Genomic DNA, 23,826 nt, shown 5'->3' with positions numbered 1-23,826 from the left:
CATTGCGTTGCAACACTCCTTTGGTGGTAGTCACGCTCCGGCTGGTTTCCTCTTGTGGATCCAGTATTTCCAGACCTATCTTCGTCTTCAGTTTTCCTGTACTCTCGGATCTTCAGTTCTAACGCCCTTGTGTCCTCCTTCTGTTTCAGGGAGTTCCTGCTGGAGGTTTTTTACCCTTTTGGGGTTTTTCCTCTGGGACTCCTTCTGGAGGGCACGGACTGTAGTGGCTTGCTATTGTCAAACAGCACTGTGGCTACCGGAAGGGGTCGCCCCTACCTCGGCCAGAGCAGAACCTGCCGGAATCGGGGTCGTTCCCCAACCCTCATCAACTTCGACGGTAAGCCCCGTGAAGACCGTGACAAAGGGTGTTTGATGGAAGGGAAAACCTTTTTTAACCCCTCAAGGAAATCATTTTACTGGTATCTTGAAACATTTACAGTAGGCAGTAAAAGACGCCAAATGCACTTTTACCCATGAGAACTGTAATCCAGATTTTGTCACACAGAGGAGATAGGGAAGGATGGCTTCCTACTGGCAAAATGTATGGTCTGTGTTCTTGGAAGAACACCAAATGCAGAATCTCTCATTTGAAGGCATAAGCTGTAGGGGTTGATTGCTGTTTAGCTTCCTTAAGAATATTCATATGCAGTCTTATGGCAGATTTAAGTGCCCATACTGTACTAGCTCAGGAGCCATACTGCCAAATTGAAAGAGGAGAGATTGGGGCGGGCCATCTGTCTTCCAAACTCAGTTAGTAGAGTAGATCTGGTTTGCATGGCAGCTTGAGGTGTGGACGTTGCCGACAGGTGAAGGAGGTCTGCGACCCACCACTGACGTGGTCACTCCGGGGCTATCAGGATGAATGTGGCTCTTGAACTTGAGAAAGACTACTGGGATCAGACAGATCGGAGGAAAGGCATTGGGAAATTTGCCTGACCACTCGATCCATAGGGCATTCCCCAGAATACCTGGTTGGAAGTACCCAGAGGCAAAGACGTGGCTTTTTTATTTTTTTGTGGTGGAGAACAATTCGATGTGCTGCAAGTCCTATAGCCTGAAGAGGTCTTTGATGTCGTCGTGAAGGTCCCACTCGTGGTTTTCTTGCAAGGCCCTACAGAGGGTGTCTGTCTGCACATTTTGAACACCGAGGAGTTGTGTTGCAGTGATTCAAAGTTTTCAGGCTAGGAGTCATTTCTAAATTGCTTGTGCTTCATGCTTGTTGCGGTAGTACATAGTGGTTGTGTTGTTCTTCTGAACAAGCAGGGAATGGGTCCTAAATGACAGGTAAAACGCTTTGAGCACAAGGTGGACTGCCCTGAGCTCGAGAAATTTGATGATATGTCATTTCCCCCAGAGACCATTTGCCTTGTATTTCGAGATAATCCATGTGGGCTCCTCATCCCAGTAGGGAAGTATCTGTTACTATGGACTGGGAAGGTGGCTGCTGGTGGAAAGGTACTCAGTGAAGAAGGGTGGTTGGAGAGCACCAGCAGGTCAGAGACTGTTTCATGTGTGGGGGAAGAGAGATCTAATCCTTCCAGCTTCCTGTTGCTTGATCCCACTGAGCATCAAGACATTTCTCAAGGGGACGCATGTGAAGGCGTGCATTCGGAGTGAGGAAGATACATGAAACCATGAAGCCGAGGAGAGAGGAAACTGACCATTTATGGTGTCTAGAGTGGCTTCTAAGTATTGCAGAGTCTGCACTGGCTTGCAGATCGACTTGCTGTGGTTGATGTGTAGACCCTACTGGTGAAGTACTTCGCAAGTCCAGTTGTACTGGCACTGGGTTTCTTGAGAGGTTTAAGCTTTGATCAGACAATCATCTAGGTAGGGATAGATGGAAATTCGGGGCCGTCTGAGATGTGCTGCCACTACTGCCATGCTTTGGAGAAAGTTCTGGGGGCTGCTATGAGGCCAAACAGACGGACTTGGTATTGATAGTGGTTCTGCCCCACTACAAACCACAAGAACATAGTGTTTCTTTGCGATGGGTATGTGAAAACATGCCACTTGGAGGTCTATAGAACAGAGTCAATCTCCCTGAAGTAGTTAAGGGTAAATCTGATGTAATGCTAGCATTCAACATTTTTCCCTTCAAATCCATTTGTTGGCTGTATTTAAATCCAGAATACGTCTGTACTTGTTCTTGTCTTTTCTCTTCACCAGAAAATATCTGGAGCCCAGTTGGTTGTATGGAACGACTTCCACTGCATTCTTCCGAAGCAAGATCTTGATTTCTTTCCGCAGCATGGGCAAATGATGGTCGGGTGGCTTCGGAAGTATGGTTGGGGGAGGACTGGCGAATCTAAGAGAATACCCATTCTGAACAACATTAAGCACCCAGGAATCTTTTGTGATTTTTTGCCACTCTGCTAGATAGTGTGAGATGCTTCCCCCTACTGGAGTGGGTAACAGAAGAGGGGTAAGGAAAGACGCATTGTTTTTCCCCTGTTGTTTTTCCCCCTTTGGTGGGTTGCTGTGAAGGTCATCCTCTAGATTGCCTTCACTGGAAGTGTGGTTGTTGGTAAGGGCGCTGCTGCTGTGTCTGCTGGCAACCCTGGTACCAATGAGGGGCTTGAAACCTCGGAGGGTGAAAATGGCATTGATAAGGCCTGAATTGACATATTGTTCTTTCAAGGCCAACTGCCTTTACCATTTCCATTTTCATGTAAGCCATTTCGTCGTCAGTATGGCTGCCAAAGAGTAGAGTTGAAAAATGGAGGGTTCAAAATCAGTGTTGTGATTCAGACTTTAACGAGGTGCGTCGTAGCCAAGAGTGACGTCTCAAGGCAATGTCATGACAGTATTCATGAGCCACCAACAAGGACGAATCTGCTGCCGCACTGATTATTTGGTTGAACACCACGAGGCCTTCATTCACTATTTCTAAAAAATCCTCTTTCCTATCCCTGAGGAGATCATGTGCAAATTGGTGGATAGAGTTCCGGAGCGCTCTATCGTACCTACCCAGGAGGGCGGTGGCACTAGAGGCCTTCATGGTTGTTGCAGCTGTATTACACACCTTGCACCCTAATGAATCCAATTTTCTGTTTTCCTTATCAGGAAGTACGGAAGAAGCAGAAGTGGTGGCATGATACTTCTTTGCAGCTAGAACGACTATGGAGTCAGGAGGTGAATCTGCTCTTAGGAACAGAGGATCTTGTTCTTTTGAAGCCTCAAAGGAGCCGGTTTGTGGTTGCTGGAGTGAGGAAAAGCTCCACTGCAGGCTCAAGTAGCCCTAGCACTAATGGAAACAGTGGCCTTGGCGCCGCTCTTTGATTGTGTGGGAACCGACATCTGTATGTCTAATTTCAATGCCCTGTTATCCACACCTCCTGGAAGGTGGATACGTTGTCCCCTGGTGAGTGAATCAGTCAGGCGGTGAGTAGCATCGTGTTGATTCAGATGAGGATGTTGTATGTCCTGATCGATGCCTACAGGTTGTCCTTGTGCAAGGACGATGGCTATGGTGTCTGGATCACCTGGAAGAAGATGAGCATCTATGGTGGTGTGACCTATAGCGCGACATGGAGCGAGATCGAGGCTGCACCGGAGCAACAGGTGCAGGAATAGGTGGCAAAGGAGTCACTGCAAAAGTGTAGGCGTGGAAGTTGAGGCAGAGGATGTGGAGGTGGTGAATCTGCAGTACTATTGGAGAGGAAGGGGAGTAAGCCCTAGAATACTCCAATTCAAATGATGTATACATACGCCTCCTTTTAATTCTCGACATTGAGAAGGACTCTGACGTCGACCTTCGATGTTGACTGCCGTCGACTTCTCAACGGTGATCTCCTCGACGTTGGACCACTCCTCGGCACCGAAGGGTCCGGTTGCCTCAACGTCACCTTCACAGTATGCAGTGACTGTGTGTAGATCTTACCTTGCTTCAACGTCGATCTATTTTGTTTTCTAGATGGCATTCCACTCCTCGACGGCAAACAAGTCAGTGCTGTACCTGGTCTCCGGGAAAGATGGCATTTTCTTTGTGGACCTTCCCCATCCATCAGAGGCAGATGTAAGAGCCCTGGTAGAGTAGTGACCCTCTCCCAGCTCCAATTTCTCACCTGAGACTGTATTTGCTGTCTGCGCCACTCTTCCTTGCCATGGAGGCAAATCTTCTCTCTCTCAGAGTATGGGGTGAAAACTTCTTGCAGTGAGGAAACTGCTCTGGATGACGACTTGATAGAAGGCAAAATATACAGAACCCTGTGGGGGTCTGTTTTTGCCTTTTTTTCTTCCACAGGAAGGACACCTGTCAACCAGGGAAGGCATGATAAATGTAAAAAATGCTTCAAAATCCTGTCAAAAAAGGCTTGGCAGGCAAAAGACTGATGAAAAATGTTGAGTGAACCAATTTAAATGAAAACCCACAGGTAAACGCAAAGGAAAAAAGGCTAAAGGCTGAGTTCAGTGCTCCAGGATCCTGTCACCATGTTCCAGAAAAAAGAACCAGGGCAACTGGCACCTGCTGTACATGATGGTATACTGGTGGTCTTTGTAGCCTTAAAGCCTCAGTCACTGTTTCCCACTCACATAATAGCCTATGGGGATACACTTCCTTTCTATTCTTCATCTCTTACTTTGTCAGAAAAGGGGTTGTGAAGGAGATTTAAGGTCTTGTGTAAACATTTACTTCAAATTATACATGTATGAGGATGTTTAAAACCCTTTTGTCTAGGTACAATCTGAAGAATTACACCACTGTAGCCTGTTTGCCTAGGATGCATATTATGTTTCTTCTTAAGTGTCTCTGCAGGCCTCCCTAAAGCAAGATGAACATCTATACTTAAGAAGTGACTATGTAAAGAAGTGCTCTGGGATACTGCACGTGAGCCAAACTACTCAAATCCTTAAGACTATCAACGGAGATCCCCTACAAGAGAACATTTACTTTCCAAAACCATCAATTTGTTTTCATTCTCTTGCTGTAGGATTGGTCAGAAAATAAATTGGGTTCACCTTACTTAAGGATGCCTAAATCCCCAGGCTTTCCAGTGTAGAAAGTTTATCAGGAAGACACAGTTACTTATTGCTGTTACGATACTCTACCTGCAGATTCTTCACCTGTAGAGCAACCCGCAAGCATTAGACCAAAGATAAGAACTTCAAAGCAATAAGGTTGCTGGTAGAGGGATTTAGACTTAGTTGATGCCGGAAACGACGCCAGGCGACGCCAACAAGGCCATAAAGGTGCCCGACCCATAAATTCAACAGAAGATTCCCTCTGTTTTTCCACGCCTTTCAGGCGAAAGGGCAGGTTGACATTGATGAAGGATTGCAGTACCAACAGGTATTAAGATGGGATCTTATTAACTGTCCCTATAACTCATCTGTAATATGGAGAAGGCGGCAGGTTGGTGAGAAACCTGCAGGTAAATAAGCGTATCCGCCAGAATGGTCACTACATCCGGTAAGTAACTTTTTCTTCTCATGGATACTTCTACCTGCAATTTTCTCAAGTGTAGAACAGATTTGACAGCAATACCCCACCCAGGATGAGGGCTGATGGATGGTTAAATAAGGAAATCCCACAAGACGGACTTGGCAAAGTATCCATCCCTGCGCACTTCCGCAAAAAGGGGGTAGGGCAATGCTTTGCGATGGTGTGCAAGGAGGCCCATGTCACCACTTTACACGTTTCTGCAATTGTGACACCCCAAATCAGTGCAAATTCATAGTTTTATTCCAGGTGGAATGGGCTCTAAATCCTTCAGGATGCTTTTTCTTGGCTAAGGCGTAGCAGGTCTTGATGCAGAGAGTATGATCCTTCTCTTCTATACTGTCATGCTCTTTTTTGCACCGCAGTAGCGAAAAAAGAGCTGGTCATCCAACATGAAATGCTTGGTGTGGTCCAGGTATTTATTTAACCTTAAGCCTAGGATTCAACCAATGCAATTTTTTCTCTTCTTTCATAGGATGAGGTGGAGGATAGAAGGTCAGAAGAGTGATAGATTGGGGAGGATGGAAAGAGGTGACTACCTTAGGGAGTAAAGCAACCCTGGTTTGCCATATCAGCTTGGCTGGAAAGAAGACAGTGAATGGAGGGCAACAGTTAAGGGCTTGTAACTCACTCACCCTTCTAGCAGAAGTGATAGCAGCAATATCCAGTTTTGAAAGTCAACATTCGAAGTATACCTCTGGAAATGGGCTCAAACAGAGCCCCCAACAAAAAGGTTTAAGTTTAAGAGCCGGATTTTGATTTTATTGAGGATCCACAAAGAACTGGAGAAAAAGATTAGTCAGCCTTTTGAGAAAACACATGGCAACAGGACACTTAAAGAGGGTTGACTGAAATGGCAGACAACAGAAGGCAAGGCAACTAACTAGCCCTTCATAGTGCCTATGGCACATGCCCTCAGAGCCAGGTAAAGTCCAAATTGCAGAACTTGGGATAGTTTGACCTGCAAGGAATCCACACCATTGACCAAACTTCCCCTATCTACCAGAGTTAGGTGTGACATAGAGGTAAGATACTGTCATCCACTTCTGGTGGCAGCTAAAAGGAGCTCAGTCATCACTAGTCAATTTCCATACATGTAGTTGGAGGTCTCGGAGATTGGGGTGGAGAACCATTCCTTGTGACTGGGGGAGAAGGTCCAGCCTGAACAGGCGAGGGACATGTGTAGAAGCGCAGAAGGTCTGCATACCACACCCTTCTTGGGCAATCGAAGGAAATGAGAATGACTTGGGCCCATTCTGGCAAATCTTCTTCCGAACCCGAAGAATCAAAGGTATGGGGGCAAAACACGTAATGCAGCTGAAAGTTCCACCTTAACATAAACATGTCTCTTAAGGCTCCCCTTAACTTATACCAGAGGGCGCTAAACTAATGGCATTGAGTATTTTCCGAGGAGGCAAATATTTCTATCGGAGGAGTGCCCCACTGGTGGAATATTTCCTTTGGACTACATCCAGTAGAAGGCGCCACTCGTGAGAAGCAATAACACTGGCTCAGGCTGTGGGTTCCGACAATCAGTGACCCCGCCAGGTGATTGGGGTTGAGTCAGATCCCTGGGCGGTGAGCCCAAGACCACAGTCTCAACACATCCCGATAAAGGAGGTGAAATCCTACTCCCTCTGGCTTCTTGGCCTACCACATTGCAGTCATACTGCCTGTCAAGATCTGGATGGGCAGACCTCAGATAGAGAGAAGGAAGGCCTTGAGCGCCAGGCAAATTGCTCACAGTTCCAGCAGGTTGACGTGATACACCTACTCCACCAGAGACCCCTGATCTCCAGATGAGGTCCTCACCCCAGGGTGGAAGTATCCATCACCACCGGAGTGAGCCTGGAGGGGGGAGTGAATACCACCCCACAGGTTAGGCTCACCTCGTTACCCCCCCAAACTACTTCCGCCATAGCCCTGCAAACGATCACAATGCAGACAGGGACATCTCCCCCATACTAAAGCCACTGCCAGAGGAGGAACCACTGCAGGGCCCGCATGTGTCAAATTGTGTGTGTGACTAGGAGAACGCAGAAAGCCAGCAGACCCAGCAATCACAGAACTCTTAGGTATGAAACTCTTGCGCCTTGCTGGGAAGATGAAACACATCTCTGCGATATCTCGGATTCTGTGTCAGAGGAAATGCATGGAGAAGAATTGTGCTCAGTACCTACCATATAAGCTGGACTCATTGGGAGGGTAACAGGTGAGGTTTAGGCTCGCTGATTGAAAAGCCCAGGTGGAACAGCAGAGATGCAGTCAACAGCAGATGGCACAACACCAACTCCGGTGAAATGGCTTTGAGGAGCCAGTCTACAAAGTACTGAAAAATAGGGATGCCTAACCATCTCAGATGGGCCAAATCCACTGCGATCATCTTGGTGAAGACCAGAGGTGCCAAAGTCAAGTAAAGGGTAGTACCGCAAATTGGTAGTGCATAGAACCCATCAAAAATTGCAAGTACTACTGCAGGATCAGATGCCGAAGTACACATCCTGGAGGTTGAGTTACTCTATCCAGTCTCCACGTTCCAGCACAAGTAGAACTTGAGCTAGGGTCAGCATTTCCTTTTTGAGCACTAGAATCGAAGTAGACCACTGTCCTTCTTGGGCACCAGGAAATATTATGTGCAACCATCCTGTCCTTTTTCCCAATCTGGCACTAACTCCACTACCCCTTGAGGAGAGATGCCACCTCCTGTTGTAGAATGGCCAAGGGGTTTGGAGGTGGAAAGGGAACGGGGAGGGGAGTGGTAGGATTTCTTTTTTTTTGGGGTGGGGGGAGGAGAGGTGGGGGTGGCTGAAGGGAGGGTATAACCCCATCTATGATTTGAAGAACCCACTGATCCTACGTAAGGCCTCCCCAGCAGGACAGTGGGCCTTCCCACGTGTTGTGTGGGGTTGGGGAAGCAAGCTAGCTTGCTTTCCTAGTGGTGTAGGGGCAGAGAAGGAGGAAGTTGGCAAGGTGGATCCTTGTTTGATGAGGGGATTAAACTGCTGTTGAAGTACCAGCTGATATTGCCTGGGTCGAAATGAAGAGCCTCTTACAAATCCTGAAAATCGACAAAATGACTGGTAGTACCTTGTCTGAGGCTGGAGCTGCAGGCTTAGTGATCTAGCTGTGGCCTTCAAAGTCTTAAGTCATTCCTGCGCTGCGTCAGCTTTAGCTCCAAACAGCTGCACCCCATCAAAGGGAAGATCCACCAAGCTTGGCGCTGACATCACGTGAAAAGATGGATGCCACAACCAAGCATGAATTTGGCTATGATGGAGGTTCCCATAGCTTGGGTCACAGAATCAGCAGTGTCCAGCCCATATTTAATAACATGCCGTGAAGCATTTTGACCAACCGCGATAAATTGACAGTGGTTCTTCATGTTGGCTTGGACATGTGGGAGAATCATTTGAACCAATTCCCACAAAGTGGGGTTGCAGCAACAAGAAGGCAGTTGACTTAAAGACTTTGAAGGCCTTACTTCCTTTAGAAAAGGCCTAGTTGCCCCATGCCTCCAGGGGTTCCGACTCCCTATCAGAAGGAGCTGTTGGAAAAGCACCACTAGACTTGGCCCCCAAGCAGGAAGTCTGGATGACAAGGCTCTCTGTCGAAGGGTGTGTGGAGAGGACCACAGGATTGCCAGGAGCTGGTCATTAATGCCAAGTCATGAGTCTACTGACTGCTTGTGTATAAGATGTTTTTTCCCATGTGGTCATGACGGGTTCAAGTAAAGCCTCATTAAAAGGGAGAAGGGGATTCATTGATGCCGACGAAGGAAAGAGGACTCAGTAATGACATTAGTTTTAGCTTCTGTGGTTGGCAGTTAAAGACTCAATATGAAGAGTAGGTGTTACAGTGGGGAAATCGATAGCAGGCTCAGGGGAGGTGTTAAAGTCGCTTGCCGAAGACAGGTCCTGGAATTCCAGATGGTCCTGCCACCACAGGGAGGATACTCGACAGGGTCAGGGCCCATCCCAAAAAGTCTTCACTTGTAAGTCTTCCTCTTCCAACAACCGCTGTGCATCCCTGCCTGAGTGTACCGGAGGTACGAGGTCTGACTGGGGTGCCGTATCTGGAGCCAGAGGTGGTAGTGGTGGTATCCATGGCATTGGTTATTGTGTTGTCCAATGGAGCACCAGGTTAGAGCAGTGAGGTGAAGGCCCTTGACCTGAAGGCACATCGCTGAAGGGCGTCGGATGGAAAAGCTGGAGCACAGTAGTCATGCTGGTGGAGCGATTGTGCCCAAAGAGACATGGGATGGCATTAAAGTTTGGGTGTAGATTGGGTACATGGTGTTGAGGAGCACTGCTGAATCCAAACCTGTATTTCAAAACATGGGGAGATGAATCCTGGAGCATTGCGAGGCAGAGGTGCTGGTGCCAATGGTCTCGGTATGGTTGGGGGTCTGTTCGGGGATGGGTCCATTGAAGGAATAGGGCTGTCTGGAAGGAGGTCCAACAGTGTCAGGTCCACAAGCTCTGACTCCAAGGACAAAAGTCCTGTGGGGGAGAGAGTTGGGACAACGGGACTTACCTCTTCTTTTCTTTCCTCCTGTCCTGCTGCCTCTTTTTCGTTACTGAAGAGGACAACTTAGAATGGTGCCTGGAACCACTTCTGGAGTCAATGGCTTTCCTTAACGTTAGCCATAAAATGTTTGGCCTCTCATTCCTTTATGGTCTTGGGATGCATGCTGAGAAACAATGAACAGGGCTTAGAGTCATGATCAGACTCTAAGCGCCATAGACTATGTAGGTTTCTATAACTCACAGATTTCCCCCACACTGCCTACAGAGTTTGAAACCTTGGCGGTGATAAGGGGAGAGGGGGAGAGGGCGTGAGGGCCGGGGTAGAAGAGCATTGTAGTACTGCAAACACCATTTGGGCTATGAGAAGAAAATTCCTCAGAGAAAGATGAAGCTCTGGGTCTGTCTCGAAAGTGAGTAAAAAAAGGAAACTGACAATGCGTGGATGGGTGCTTTATGACATCAATTGCATCGCCCTGACGAGTGCTTTATGACATTGATGGCATCGCCCTGATGTCACTTCCAGCAACGACTGAGTCCAGCACCCTCTACTGGTGACCTTGTTGCTTTGAAGTTTTTGGATCCAGTGTGATGCCTGCGGGTTGTTCCACAGGCAAGGAATCTGCAGGGAGAAGCATCCATAAGAAATCTATGTTATCAGGGCTGGTCTATGTCAACTAGCTACAGGTTTACTAACCAAACAAAAAGGACATGGCTTCATCCATTGAGCAATTAAACAGTCAATAAGTGCTTCACTGAATGGCAAGAGTGGTTCAGCCACAAATGGCCCGGGTCGGAGAATTTCACCAAGCCAATCTGGCTCATTTTTGATATCAGCAATTGCAAATAGAAGACTTCATCAGCCATACACACAACTACTGCAGAAAATGCACTTTCCTGGTTGGTGGTCCAGTCCATGTCACAGGGGATGTCTCTAGCCAACTGATCTTTTCAAAAGTCATCATTCAAGTAATGAGGTGGGGCATAAAAGATCCTGCTTCGAATCATCAGAATTATGAGGAACATTAGGTATGTTTTGAACCACATATGCACTGGATCCCAATAGAAACACTGGTAGTACTGGTGTGGCAGCTGATTACTCTGACTGGTGTCTGGTTGTATAGGAACTGGTGAGACCCATGGCAGCACTGCAGAAGGCTGAACTGGCTTTGGTACAGGCCTGAGGGCAGATCCCCATAGTCATGGCCAGACCCACCAGCATAAGTCCAACTGGTGGCCATTTGACTCAGAGAGGCCTGCAGATGCGCAAGAAGGGAGCAGAATCACATGAAAAAGCTGCAGTGCGACTTCTTTGAATGCTGCTATTTGCTACTGAGGTGACAGCAGCTCAGGCAACTAAGGGCACACTGCGACCAGCTTGGAGAAGGGCTTAGATTCAGGCGACACTGGAAAGTAAGATCTTTAGCTTGATGTGCACTGTGCCTTCTTGCCAGCCTGAGTGGTGGGATGGCTTGTGTCCTGCTTCGCTTTCTTGTTTCTACCATATCTTTGACATGGACTTACAGCAGGGAACTGAACTTTTCATGACAACAGCCTCCCACCTGAGACCGCAAGCAGCCCTGCATCTTGAAGCAGGGGTGGAACTTGTGCTTTGACTGCAACCTCCGCTTATGTTAGGCAATGTAGAGCTTCTCCTCTTATTCCTACAACATCTCTGAGTAACCGTGCAATTATTGAATTACTTCAAACCATGACTGGAATCCAAGCACATGTTGTGAGGATCCCTAACCAAAATCTTCTTGCAGTCCCAGTTTAGTTTGAATCCTGCTGTCTTTGTTGTGAATATTTTTCCTGGCACAGAGTCATATGAAGAATTTGAAGATATCAGAAGCCTAAAACTTGGGCCCATACCTTCGGATCCATGTCAATGGAAGCCGAACGAAGCAAACTGAAATCAGCAATGTGGGGTACATCTCTGTGATTTTGCTTCATCCCTTCTGGGGCAGAATAGGAATAGGAATCACCCTGAAGCAATACAGTGCTGGAAGAAAGTGTCCCTGACTCCAATATGGTACCTGGTAATATACTAAAGATGGGGAATCTTCAGTTAGAAGTATTTATCATAAACATTATTTTTGCTAATGAGAGGCCCCCTGAGTTCGAGCCCACTGACAAGAAAGACTTAGCCGTGGTAGGTGAAGTAATTGTTGACAATGCAAGGGTCAATGAGATCAGGATGATAAGTAGGAGCAGTGTCTCTTATGGCTAGGCTGGGCAAGTCTTCCAAAGATGACTGCCTTTGATTATTATGTTACCTTGATGGTTTAAGCTAATCTACATACTGTCCAGCAGGGTTTTAGTTGAGAAAGCCCTACTGACGTTATAGTCTCTGGAGTAAAAGGTTGTATTTAGGCAATAGGTTCACTCATAGGAATGTCATTCACAAAATCATTTTGGAATCAGAGGTCTATCAAGTCTTAATGACAGGTTTCTAAAGATTCAGAAATGGTGTATACTATGAGTCTGAGTGCAAACCTCTTCTCTTGTGCATAACTAATTTAAACAGAAACAGTTGAAAAAACTCTGTTGTGCAACTGTGTGAAAGAGGCAGAGGAAAGAACAGTCCCTGGGAATAAAAAGGTTACAAACAAATCATACCTATATCTTTGCCTTCACTCCACATTGTAGAGTTAAAATTGAAAAATGTGTTCATGTTCTTCCTGTATGTATTGTGGCACAGAATATCTGAACAATCTAAGTTTCTTAGACAATGGTAGTCAGAGCCCCATCCAGCAGATAAGTTACCCATCAACAAGATTAAAAGAGTGTTTTCTATCACTGCTGTTTTAAGGATAATAATTGTCTTATGGGAATCTATAAATGAACTAATACAGGAGAAAAAGGACAGAGCGCATGGCGAAGAGAATAAAGGGCATCACATCTACTAGCACCACTTTCCCAACAATGTATGCATTACGACTTCATCCCAATGACTCCAATGTACATTACAACATTGGAACATTAGCATCTCTCCCAGGTATTACCAAATCTTAACGTTTCCTACTACAAGTAACCGGTATCCATGCTACTTTCATCTGCATGTGAAGAGCCCTAAGTGTTCTAAGACTTGTAATTGTACTGAATTGCAAAAGACAATACTTTCCAAAGTAAAAAGTGAAGGCTGGAGCAAAAACAAATACATGCATATCCTCTTTGTTAGCCCGTGCACAGAACACCATCAATAGTAATCCACAAAAATTTCCTGAAACCATACTATCTACTATACGGGAAACATGGACACAGTTAACAATTAAGGCAATAGAACCCAAAGTAGAGCTATTTCTCACCACAGGAGTACTTTCATCTGCTTCTGCCAGATTGCTCTCAATGAGAACCTCATCTATACTGGAAGGGAATGGGTGATCCTTTGGAACCTTGAAAGAACATCACAAACATATTAGAACGTAGAAGAGCAACACATTTCAAGTACAAAGCATATATATGTCAGCAATATTAGGTTTTAGTGAACCTGTGAAAGCAGAACTATTCTGGAATATTTTTAGTAACCCTTTAGGGTCCTTGTTATGAGTGGTTAATTAATTCCAAGGGGCTCATTAACAATTATTACTTTGGGCTGATAAGGATTAGGTTTAGTGGTACACCACTGCTCACACTGTTGTATACCACCTGTCTAAAGTAGGCAAGTCGGTGGATACAGGTGAAAACGTGCATAAATTGGTACAGTAAATTCTTGACAAAAATTCCCCGTAATTTTCCCCTCTCCACAAACTGCTGTAATCCCAGCAAAAAGTAAATTCATAGGATGGTGGCAAAGAATATGATGGGGATTTATTTTTTATCTTAAGGTGTAAATTGGCTCTCTGGATCCTTATTCAACCAATGCTGAGTTGTAACACATTTGGTTTCTGATCTGAATTTGAGATGAAATGCAGATAGTGAACACAGAATTTCTGTTGGTGGATCACTATCTACAAGCCAGTTCATACAGGATAAGATCAACACATTGTGACCAAACAGGGCTTGGTTTGCTTACTTGTGTGTATCAGACTTAGGGGGTCATTCTGACCCTGGCGGCCGGTGACCGCCAGGGTCACCGACCACGGGAGCACCGCCAACAGGCTGGCGGTGCTCCCGAGGGCATTCTGACTGCGGCGGTTCAGCCGCGGCCAGAAAGGGTAAACCGGCGGTCTCCCGCTGGTTTACCACTGCCCTTGTGAATCCTCCATGGCTGCGGAGCGCGCTCCGCAGCCATGGGGATTCTGACACCCCCTACCGCCATCCTGTTCCTGGCGGGTCTCCCGCCAGGAACAGGATGGCGGTAGGGGGTGCCGCGGGGCCCCTGGGGGCCCCTGCAGTGCCCATGCCCATGGCATGGGCACTGCAGGGGCCCCCGTAAGAGGGCCCCGCAAAGTATTTCAGTGTCTGCTAAGCAGACACTGAAATACGCGACGGGTGCAACTGCACCCGTCGCACCCCTGCAACTACGCCGGCTCAATTCTGAGCCGGCGTCCTCGTTGCAGGGGCATTTCCTCTGGGCCGGCGGGCGCTCTTTTGGAGAGCGCCCGCCGGCCCAGAGGAAATGTCTGAATGGCCGCCGCGGTCTTTTGACCGCGGTGCGGTCATTCAGCGGTGGTACCTTGGCGGACGGCCTCCGCCGTCCGCCAAGGTCAAAATGACCCCCCTAGTTGTTTCACAACACTAGTTAATGTGGCCTTCTAACAGGAGAACAAGAGTAAGCAGGAGAGCTACACATTTGTTCAAGATTTTGAAAAGAAAGGTGAAGCAATGTGAGAAATAATACCATAGTTTGGAATCACTAGTCCAAAGAGCATAGTTTTGTTCTAGCTCAAACAATCTTAACCCTTTATTTAAAAATGTTTTATTAAGTAGCTCAGTATCTTAAACCCAAGATATTGAAACTTCAAATGTAAATTTACACACTCTCAATCACAGAACGATAGTCACAAAACTACTCCTCAAAAGTGGTAGAGAAGGGGGAAGAGAAAGGGAACATAAGGGGTGAAGCAATACTAAAAAGTAACGAAGTCAGGCAATAAATCACAATAAATTTTCCATGTGCATACTGGACTTTACATCACCTGTATTTACAAAATCAAAAACAAAGCCTTATTCACAAGTAGGCCAAGAGTCCTTGCAAAACACATGAAACCTAGCAAGCTATCAGATGGAAGACACAAACGTGTTTGCCAGTAGATCACAGCTAATCTGCAACTCATTCCTTTGCGTGTGTGACGCTAAACTCAATGCTAGAAATACACTATGCAGTGTCAGAATTTCAAATCATTCCTGTCATTAGCTCACTCTGTGAAGTATTCCCAAGGTAAACAATCACAGTAGCAGTAATAACGGTTGTAGTTTGTTATCCTTTGGTCATAATCCAGTAATACCACAAGTTTGGACACCTGGCTGCCAATTAAACCATTCTGCCACGCCCTCTCCTGAAAGTGCACAAAGAGATGTCCAGACAGCAGCCCAAATGATTCAGTCACCACTCTTTGAACCTTAAAGGAAAGGGATAGAAGTTTCATAGTCCAGGGCCACTCAAAAATATAAAATTATCTTTATGGTGACTCAGTTACTCTGGGTCTATCAGATATTATATTTTCCATTATACACCTATGGATAACCTGCCATCTAGTGGTAGGATTACTATTGTGTATGCATTTTTACAACACGTGCAGCACACTCATACCTGTGGATATGCACAACAGTGCTGTTACTTTGTTGAAAAAAGAAAGGAGCCAATTGCTGTATGTGTGTTGCTGATGAAAAAGTGTCAGTAGAAGGTTATAGCTGAGAAAGGGCCTACAGTCTAAGGGGCTCACTTTGAGTTTGGCAGGCGGGCAACCCGACCGCGAAACTTGCGGGGATGAGGCGGCCGTCAACCTGGCTGCCTCAACAATGTTCCCACCGGCTATGATGATGTTCTTGTGGGTCAGCTCAGTGGGAACAGTGCTATGGTATTGGTCTCGGCTCTCTTAAGGGAGCTGAGGCAAATACTGTAGCACACCAGCAGACAGTGCGCATTCCAAAGGTGCTGCCAGGGGGCCCCCTGCACTGTCTATGCCATGGGCAGTGCAGCCCCCCCATCCCTTGTGTCCCATGCACAGCCTTCCTGTCCAGCCTTTCCTTAGCAGGTGAACTGCCATGGAAAGGCTGGCAAGAAAGGGGACTCATGCTAAGTGTGGCAGTGCTGAACTCGGCACCGCCGTAGCAGAGCACAAGCCAGACTGCTGTCAGCCTGTCGGGACCATGTTCCTGGTGGGACGGTGGTCCCCTGGTAGTCTGACCGCCAGGGACATAATGTGGAAGTCAGACTGCCTTGAGTGCGGCGGTCCGACTGTCACCACGTGTCTTGCAGTCCTTGGACGACCAGACTCGTAATAAGGCCCATAGAGCAACCAAACTCCTATTTACTGAATCTTTCACAGTCTGAACTCCAACTCATGGGTAGTTTTTATAATAAAGGGACACGAGTTCCACATCAGACAGATTTGGTCCTGTAAAACACATTTAAGCAAACTTCTTGTCCAATTTTGCACGAACCCGGAGGAATCCTCAAGACCATAATGTTAGCAGAATGTATGTGACGTAGCTGATTAAAAGGTCAAACATATGTCTATGAATGTAAATGTTGGGATATTGCCACTAATTGTCCCTTAGCTATTGTGCAGTATGTCCATAAAGTGAATTGAAATTGGGGTCATTCAAAATGTAATAATGTGTGAAATAGTACATTATCAATTTGGGAATAACTACTAGGGCAGCCTGCATCATAGTCTCCGAAATTCAGAACTGGTCAGTAGCCTCCATTCACAGCTACCTATGTCACTTAGCTGTCCATATCTATACCCCTTCTCAGCCAATTGTCATGGAAAAGAGATGACATCTACTGAACAGGTGATGTTCTTCACTACTGTACTGTAAGAGAATATCAGCAAAACCATGAGCTCTATCCACTCAGGCTCCCCAACAGACCCTTGCCCCCACCACGTCTTCAACAAGGCCAGCCAAATCATCACTTCCCAGCTCCGGGCCGTCATCAACAGTTCCTTCAACACCGCAACTTTCCCAGATATTTGGAAGCACGCCGAAGTCAACGCTCTTCTCCAAAAGCCCAATGCAGACCCTGAAGACCTCACAAATTACAGACCCATCTCTTTTCTCCCCTTCCCCGCAAAAGTCTGGAGAAGATAGTAAACATACAACTTTCTCGCGGCCTAGAAGACAACAACATACTTGACGTCTCCCAGTCTGGTTTCCGCAAGAACCACTGCACTGAGACCACCCTCATCGCCTGCTCTGACGACATCAGGACCAGATGGACAAGGGCGAGACCGTCACCCTCATCCTCCTAGACCTCTCTGCAGCTTTTGACACTGTATGCCACCAAACCCACAGCGCACGCCTTTTCGATGCCGGAATTCGCAACAAAGCCCTGGACTGGCTCACCTCATTCCTCTCCGAAAGAACCCAGAGAGCTCGCCTCCCTCCTTTCTGGTCTACAGCCACCAAGATCATCTGTGGGGTCCCCAAGGATCCTCCCTCAGCCCCACCCTCTTCAACATCTACATGGCTCCTCTCGCCAACATCCTCCGCCCACACACGGCATCACCATCATTTCAAACGCTGACGACACCCAGCTCATCATCTCCCTCACTAGGAACCCAGCCACTGCCAAGATTAACCTGTACGCCGGACTCCTCGACATCGCCAACTGGATGCCAGCAAGTCACCTCAAACTGAACTCAGACAAAACAGAGACCATCATCTTCGGCCCAAACAAGGCAGCATGGAACGACTCTTGGTGGCCCACCACCCTCAACACCAACCACCCACGCATGCAACCTTGGCATCATACTGGAATCGTCTCTCTCCATGACTCAGCAAATCAATGCCATATCATCCTCCTGCTTTAACACCCTTCGCATGCTACGCAAGACTTTCAAATGGATCCCTTTAGAAACAAGAAGAACAGTCACCCACGCCCTCATAAGCAGCAGACTGGACTACGACAACGCCCTCTATGCAGGGACCACAGCCAAGCTTCAAAGAAAACTCCAGCGAAACCAGAACGCAGCCGCATATCTCATCCTCAACCTCCCTCGCCACAAACACATATCCACCCACCTCAGATCCCTACACTGGCTGCCTATCAACAAAATTATCATATTTAAAATCCTTGTCCACGCTCACAAAGCCCTCCACGACACTGGACCGGCCTACCTCAACAAACGAGTCAACTTCCACATACCAACTCGACAGCTCTGCTCCCGTTACAGTCCCCCGCATCAAACGCACCACCTCCGGCGGCAGATCCTTCTCCCACCTCGCAGCCAAGAACTGGAACTCCCTTCCCACAAACCTACGCAAGACCCAGGACCTCCTACCTCCAGAAAGCACCTAAAAACATGGCTTTTCCAACAGTAACCGGACCCCCCCCCCCCCCAGCGCCTTGAGACCCTACCGGGTAAGTAGTGCGCTTAAGGAAAATTTGATTGATTGAGAAATTGGGCTTGTAGTGCCAACCTCCAAGTTCTCTGAAGTGAGAATTAAGAAACACATTGGACAGTGACTTAGGAACAATGCAAGCAAACTCTGTTTTAGAGGTGTGGGTGCAAAACTTTCCTTACATTGCAAAGCTGTGGCTGAGGTAACATGGCAGCACTTAATGGCACTAGAGCATACTACTGCTGGGAAAAAGGATCCAGTCTGGATAATATTCATAAGAGAAGGAATCAACAGAACGCCATTCATCAGAGCCCAAAAATTAGTTTTGGAAAAAAATGACACACGAATGAGTTTTGTGAGCCAGTATTATGCTGGAATACTGTGCAAGGCTCTTCAGTACACAAAGCTTGAAGCCACACTCTTGGCTGATGTCCTAACCTTGAAAAGAAAAACAAGTTTTCTGAATAGGTGTTGCAGATTTATATTCTTCATTGGATCGAAATGAACCCATCAACTTTCAAAGGATTATGTTCACTCTCTCGTAAGAGGAAATTGTTTCCTAAAGCCTGTTAGGAATTCTTCAATTGATAAAAATGTGAAGAGAAATGTCTGAGAAAATAAATAATGGTAAAATGGAACAGAAGCCAAATGACTTTAACAGAGGGAAATAATAGTTCAGATCAAAGCAGGTAAATACAATTTCGTAATGTTCTGCCATTCTCTGGTCCACATGCACGGCAAAACCACAGATGCACAACCTCTTCTGCTTGAATGAGTAATACGATTTTGAGAAAATATGTTTGGCCTCTGTAAGGATGACCATAGGCTCATCTGGAAGACTCAGGTGGTAATTCTGTAACTCCTGAGTGGTAGAAGGTTAAGGTCAGAGAAAAAAGGCTAGAGTGGTGAATTTGGACATTGAAGAGAAGATCACTTTTACATAGCCTACTTACCAGATGAAAGGGCGACTGCAGAAGATGTGGATATTACCACTGTTATAATCAGCGGGTAGTAATCATGACCATAACCATTTTTTTCTGTCAAAACTTGAGAATCACCATTGTAAGCAGGGAGACCAGAGTAAGTTTAAGAAAATGCTTCTAATCAATTTTAACAAAAAACAAACTCTGAAACAGAAAGTTTGGGAACTTGCAGTAAAAGACAACAGCATTTTGAATGTCACTGTGTTTCAATTGTATGAGCACATGCAATTCTATGTGTCTGCAGAGTTAGCCTGACTTTGAATTCCAAGTCAGGGAGACGGACTGCGATGATTCAAAGCATACAGTATGGTTGTCAGTGCCATATTGACTGTACCTCCTTGGACATGACTCTGAACCTTGCCTCCTTTACCTATATCGTTCATTGGGAGGAGAATTAAGCTGGATTTCAGGGTGAACTGGACTGCACTCAACCTCAACATGCTGATTTAATACTCTTGCTCCATCATGGACCATTTGCCCACACAGTGTCACAGTCCACACTGGCACTCCAGCCCTCCTGATCAACCCCCGTATGAAGCTTCTACATATATTCTTTAGACACCACCATACTAGTGACTTCTGATCTTTCACTATCAATCTTTTTCTATTTTTTTTAAGCCAGGCTAATTTTTTTAATGCAATTTTTTCAAACCAAATTACATTCCTGTAATTTAGTTTTGTTTTTAAAAAATAGAAAAGGGCAAATTGCTAGTGATGTTGCTTTTTCACCGTTCTTAATCTGGACTGCAGAACAATTTTTCAAATTCGTAAGACATCATGATATAATGACCATGTCACAATACTGAGTACAAGGGAAAATATTTTAGATGTGCCTTTAATGTAATAGTTCAAATAGATCAAACTCTAATGAAAGCACTCTTTCTTTATTACAATTTAAATAAATATTTTGTTTTTTAGAGTGCTGTCCTGCATTCTCTCACTGTGATTAGTGATCACTTTGTACATAAACTCTTGCAGCTTTTCTTTTTTTTTATCCGCGCAATTGTATAGACAACGTAGATTTAGCTCAATGATACTAACGATAGGGATCTCTTAAATTAGCCCCAAAGCATTTCAGGGTAATCCCCTTCATCAAGATAGAAACAAAAGAAAGAAAAAAAATTCTATTTGTTAACTAGATTGTGTTAAAAACTGCAGTCTTTCAAAATTAGTGCATAGCAAACTGTAATTCAGGAGTAACAAAGAAACTTCTCTTTCTGGTTAGTTTATAACTACACAATTAGCTACTTCAAAGAACATGGAAGGCACAAAAATTAAAGTCTGAAGAAGAAACAAGTTACTGCTGTGTGCAGACTCAAGAAATCAGTAGAATTTGGAAAAGGTAGATCAGCTAAGCGATGACCATCAAAAAGATATGCTCTAGAAACATGGTTTCTATGAAGCCAGGCCACATCTAAATACAAAATGATTAGGAAAAACCCCACTTACAGGCTCTCTTGAGGGATTTCCACTCATCCCAACCTCCTTTTGTATGCTGTGCTGATTTGTATAGTGCACTAATCACCCACAAGGGTATCTAGGCACTTGAGTAGGGGTGTGGCCTCACCGCATTATTCGAAGAGGCAAGTCTTCAGCTTCTTGCAAAACTCCAGTAGCCAAGAGGAGGCTCTGTTATATTGTGAGAAATCTTTCCATGTTTTGGGTCCTATCTAGGAGAAAGAGTGACCTCCTGTTCTGCATTTGTGAATGAAGGGGGTGTGTTCAAGTGAGTGTGAGGCTGAGCGTAGGTGTCTCGATGGGTTGTGAAAGAGCATTCAACTGTTGAGGTAAGTGGGTCCAGTGGTATTTGGGGCTTAACAGGTGTGTGTGTGGGAAAGGTTTGGGCGAGAGGGGCTGGTGGGGGAGAAAATCAGTGGAGTTCCCAGTGTTGAACTGAGATGGGGGTGGTGTATGAGAGGTTGAGTAGGAGTCTTGCTGGTGGCATACTGGATGGTCTGAAGACTGTTCAGGAGAAGTTTGGAGATACTGGTGTTAAGTGTGAATTCATAGTTCAGCCAGATTGTGATGAGTGCCTAGGTGACAGTATGCCTGGAGTTCTGCAAGAGCCACTTACAGATTTTTCGTAGCATTTGTAGGATATGGAAGCAAGTGGAGCTTACTGTGATGACCTATCCCGTCATGTTGAGCTCGACGTCCAGGATGATCTCTATATTTCTGTCGTGGTTGGTGGGAATTGCAGTGGGTCCAAGTTCTGCCAGCCACAAGGCGTCATCCCATGGGCAGTTCTTGTTTCCAAAGACCAGTTATTCAGTCTTGTGGAAGTCTCAACCCGTTTGATCTTATCCATTCTATCACAAGGGTCACACAGCTGGTGAAGTTAGTTGTGGTGGTGTGCATCTTGCCTGTCAGGAAGAGGATGAGTTGTGTGTCATCTGTAGATTAAATGATGGCGATGCCTTAAAATCTGATGATGTTGATGAGTGGAGCCATGTAGATGAAAAGGGTAGGGTTGAGGGAAGCACCCTTGGGGATGCCACATTCCAGTTTCTTGGCTTTGGATCTGAAAGGTGGCAGTCTGACTGAGTTCTTCCTGTGAGAAAGGAGCAGATCAAGTTGAGTGCTGGCCCTTGAATATTGATTTTGTGGAGTCTTCTGATGAGTGTGTTGTGCGAGACAGCATCAAATACCTTAGAGAAGTCGAGCAGGATGAGGGGGCTGTTTCTCTTCTGTCAAGGATGGTCCCGGTATCATCTGTGGCTGCGATGAGTGCGATTTCTTAGCAGTGGTCTCTTCTGAATCCTGATTAGGTGTTGTGCAGTAGATGGTAGAGCTCTGAGAGGCTAGTGAGCTTACTGTTGATGGCCTTTTTGATACTTTTCGCTAGGTTGGTAAGCACAGAGATAGGCCGGTAGTTGGCGTGGGTCAGCTAAAGTCTTCTGGAGGAGGAGTTGACTGCTGTGTGTCTACAGGAAGGTGACGCAGCTGTTTTGGGTTGTGACTAAGTGCTGCACTGACTGGAAATGCGTGGAGGTTGAAGATTTGGTGGGCAAGGGGTCAGATGGGGCCCTATAGATGATGGTCTGCTTATTTGTGGTTGTTTCTTCTCAGGTGAGCATCTTCCATCTGTTCAGGTGGTTCTCTTGATTTATAACAGGCAGGCTGGTGAGGAGTTAGTTGGGACCTGGTTGGTGTGAGAAATTGCTGTAGATGTTCAGAACTGTGCTGTGTAAGAAGTTGTAAAGTTTGCTCAGAGATCTTGAGAGGGGGTTAAATTGTTGGCGGTGGTGGCTTTCTGGCCATAAGGTACTGAAAGTAACCCAAAAGACTGACATGCCCATTTGAAGGTTCAAGCTCCAAAGCATGATATTGTTCCAAACGTTGAGGTGGAAGAGGTGCTTTTATTCAAATAAAGATGATGACATTGACAAACCAAAAAAAAAAAAAAACACATAGCTTACAGCCAATGGAATCAACCCTTCCAGAAACAGGAACTGCATGCACACTTGCATACAACTGTAAAATCTGGAGCACCCATATCAATACTATATCAATTTAACATCAGCACTAGTGAATAATCCACCTTTTAAACAGAATTTATCTGAGACTTTACCCAGCCAAGAGAGAATGTCAACTTCTGAGACGTTGTAAGGTTTAAGTAGCATTTCAGGCTCAATATTAACTCTCTTGGGAAAACCTTCCTTCAACTTGGACCACTGGAATGTATGTATGGATACGGTAGTTCTACAGCAAGCAACTAGACAAAAGGGCAGTGAAGTGTTGTACAAGGTCAAATACAGGCATAAAGTCAAGTTATATGAGAGGTAGTTGGGTTGTGGAAAGTTAATGTACTGTAAGTCATGTTCTTTAAAAAGGTGAGTCTTCAATTCTTTCATAAGTTGGAAAAGCATTAGGGCAGTCCTACCGGATACAAGGTGTTCTAGATCTTAGCTTGTTTCCATAATTGGCTTCCAAAGACTTTCAGAAAAGGAATAAGAGCCACCAGGGAGACAAAACTGAATGCTCACTTTCATTTGAACTGATTGGCCCGGTTCTTAGTTTAATTGCTCAGAAGAACAAGTTAATTGCCTTCAGTAACGTCTTATCTGGAAGAGCAACTATCTAGCCGCAGATTCCTTATCTTAGTATATTTCCCACACGTCAGACTGGATCCGGAAACTTTTAACAGTCCCCTTGCGCACCAGTAGGTGGAGTCAAAAGCACAGAGCCATACAGAGGTGGTGGGACCAGTGTGTCAAAGTGAGGTCCTGTACGATCTATTGGAAGTCAAAGTTACATTTCACAGAGCAGGAAGGATGGGAGGGTCAGTAAGGTATCTGAAGTTAGATGGAGTCTCTACCAGATAAGATGTTACCGAAGGGAAAAAAGGGCCAGATGTAGCAAGCATTTTGCATGGTGCAAACTGCGAAAATCGCAGTTTGCGCCATGCAAAATGCCGTTTGCG

At 45.8% G+C, this 23,826-nt stretch overlaps 1 protein-coding gene across 5 annotated transcripts in view; it reads right to left on the bottom strand.

Moving 5' to 3' along the window:
* Positions 1 to 23,826, bottom strand: part of LOC138261016 (methyl-CpG-binding domain protein 1-like) — a 1,081,642-nt gene that overhangs the window by 84,306 nt on the left and 973,510 nt on the right. For all 5 annotated transcript variants that reach the window (XM_069209617.1, XM_069209616.1, XM_069209620.1 and 2 more), the window contains one exon: positions 13,275 to 13,361. In XM_069209617.1, coding sequence (XP_069065718.1) covers positions 13,275 to 13,361 — 87 coding nt within the window. The remainder of the gene's footprint in view (positions 1 to 13,274; positions 13,362 to 23,826) is intronic.

This window comes from Pleurodeles waltl, chromosome 10, assembly GCF_031143425.1.
Source record: "Pleurodeles waltl isolate 20211129_DDA chromosome 10, aPleWal1.hap1.20221129, whole genome shotgun sequence".
Taxonomy (NCBI): Eukaryota; Metazoa; Chordata; class Amphibia; order Caudata; family Salamandridae; genus Pleurodeles; species Pleurodeles waltl.
This window is presented reverse-complemented; position numbering and strand designations above follow the sequence as displayed.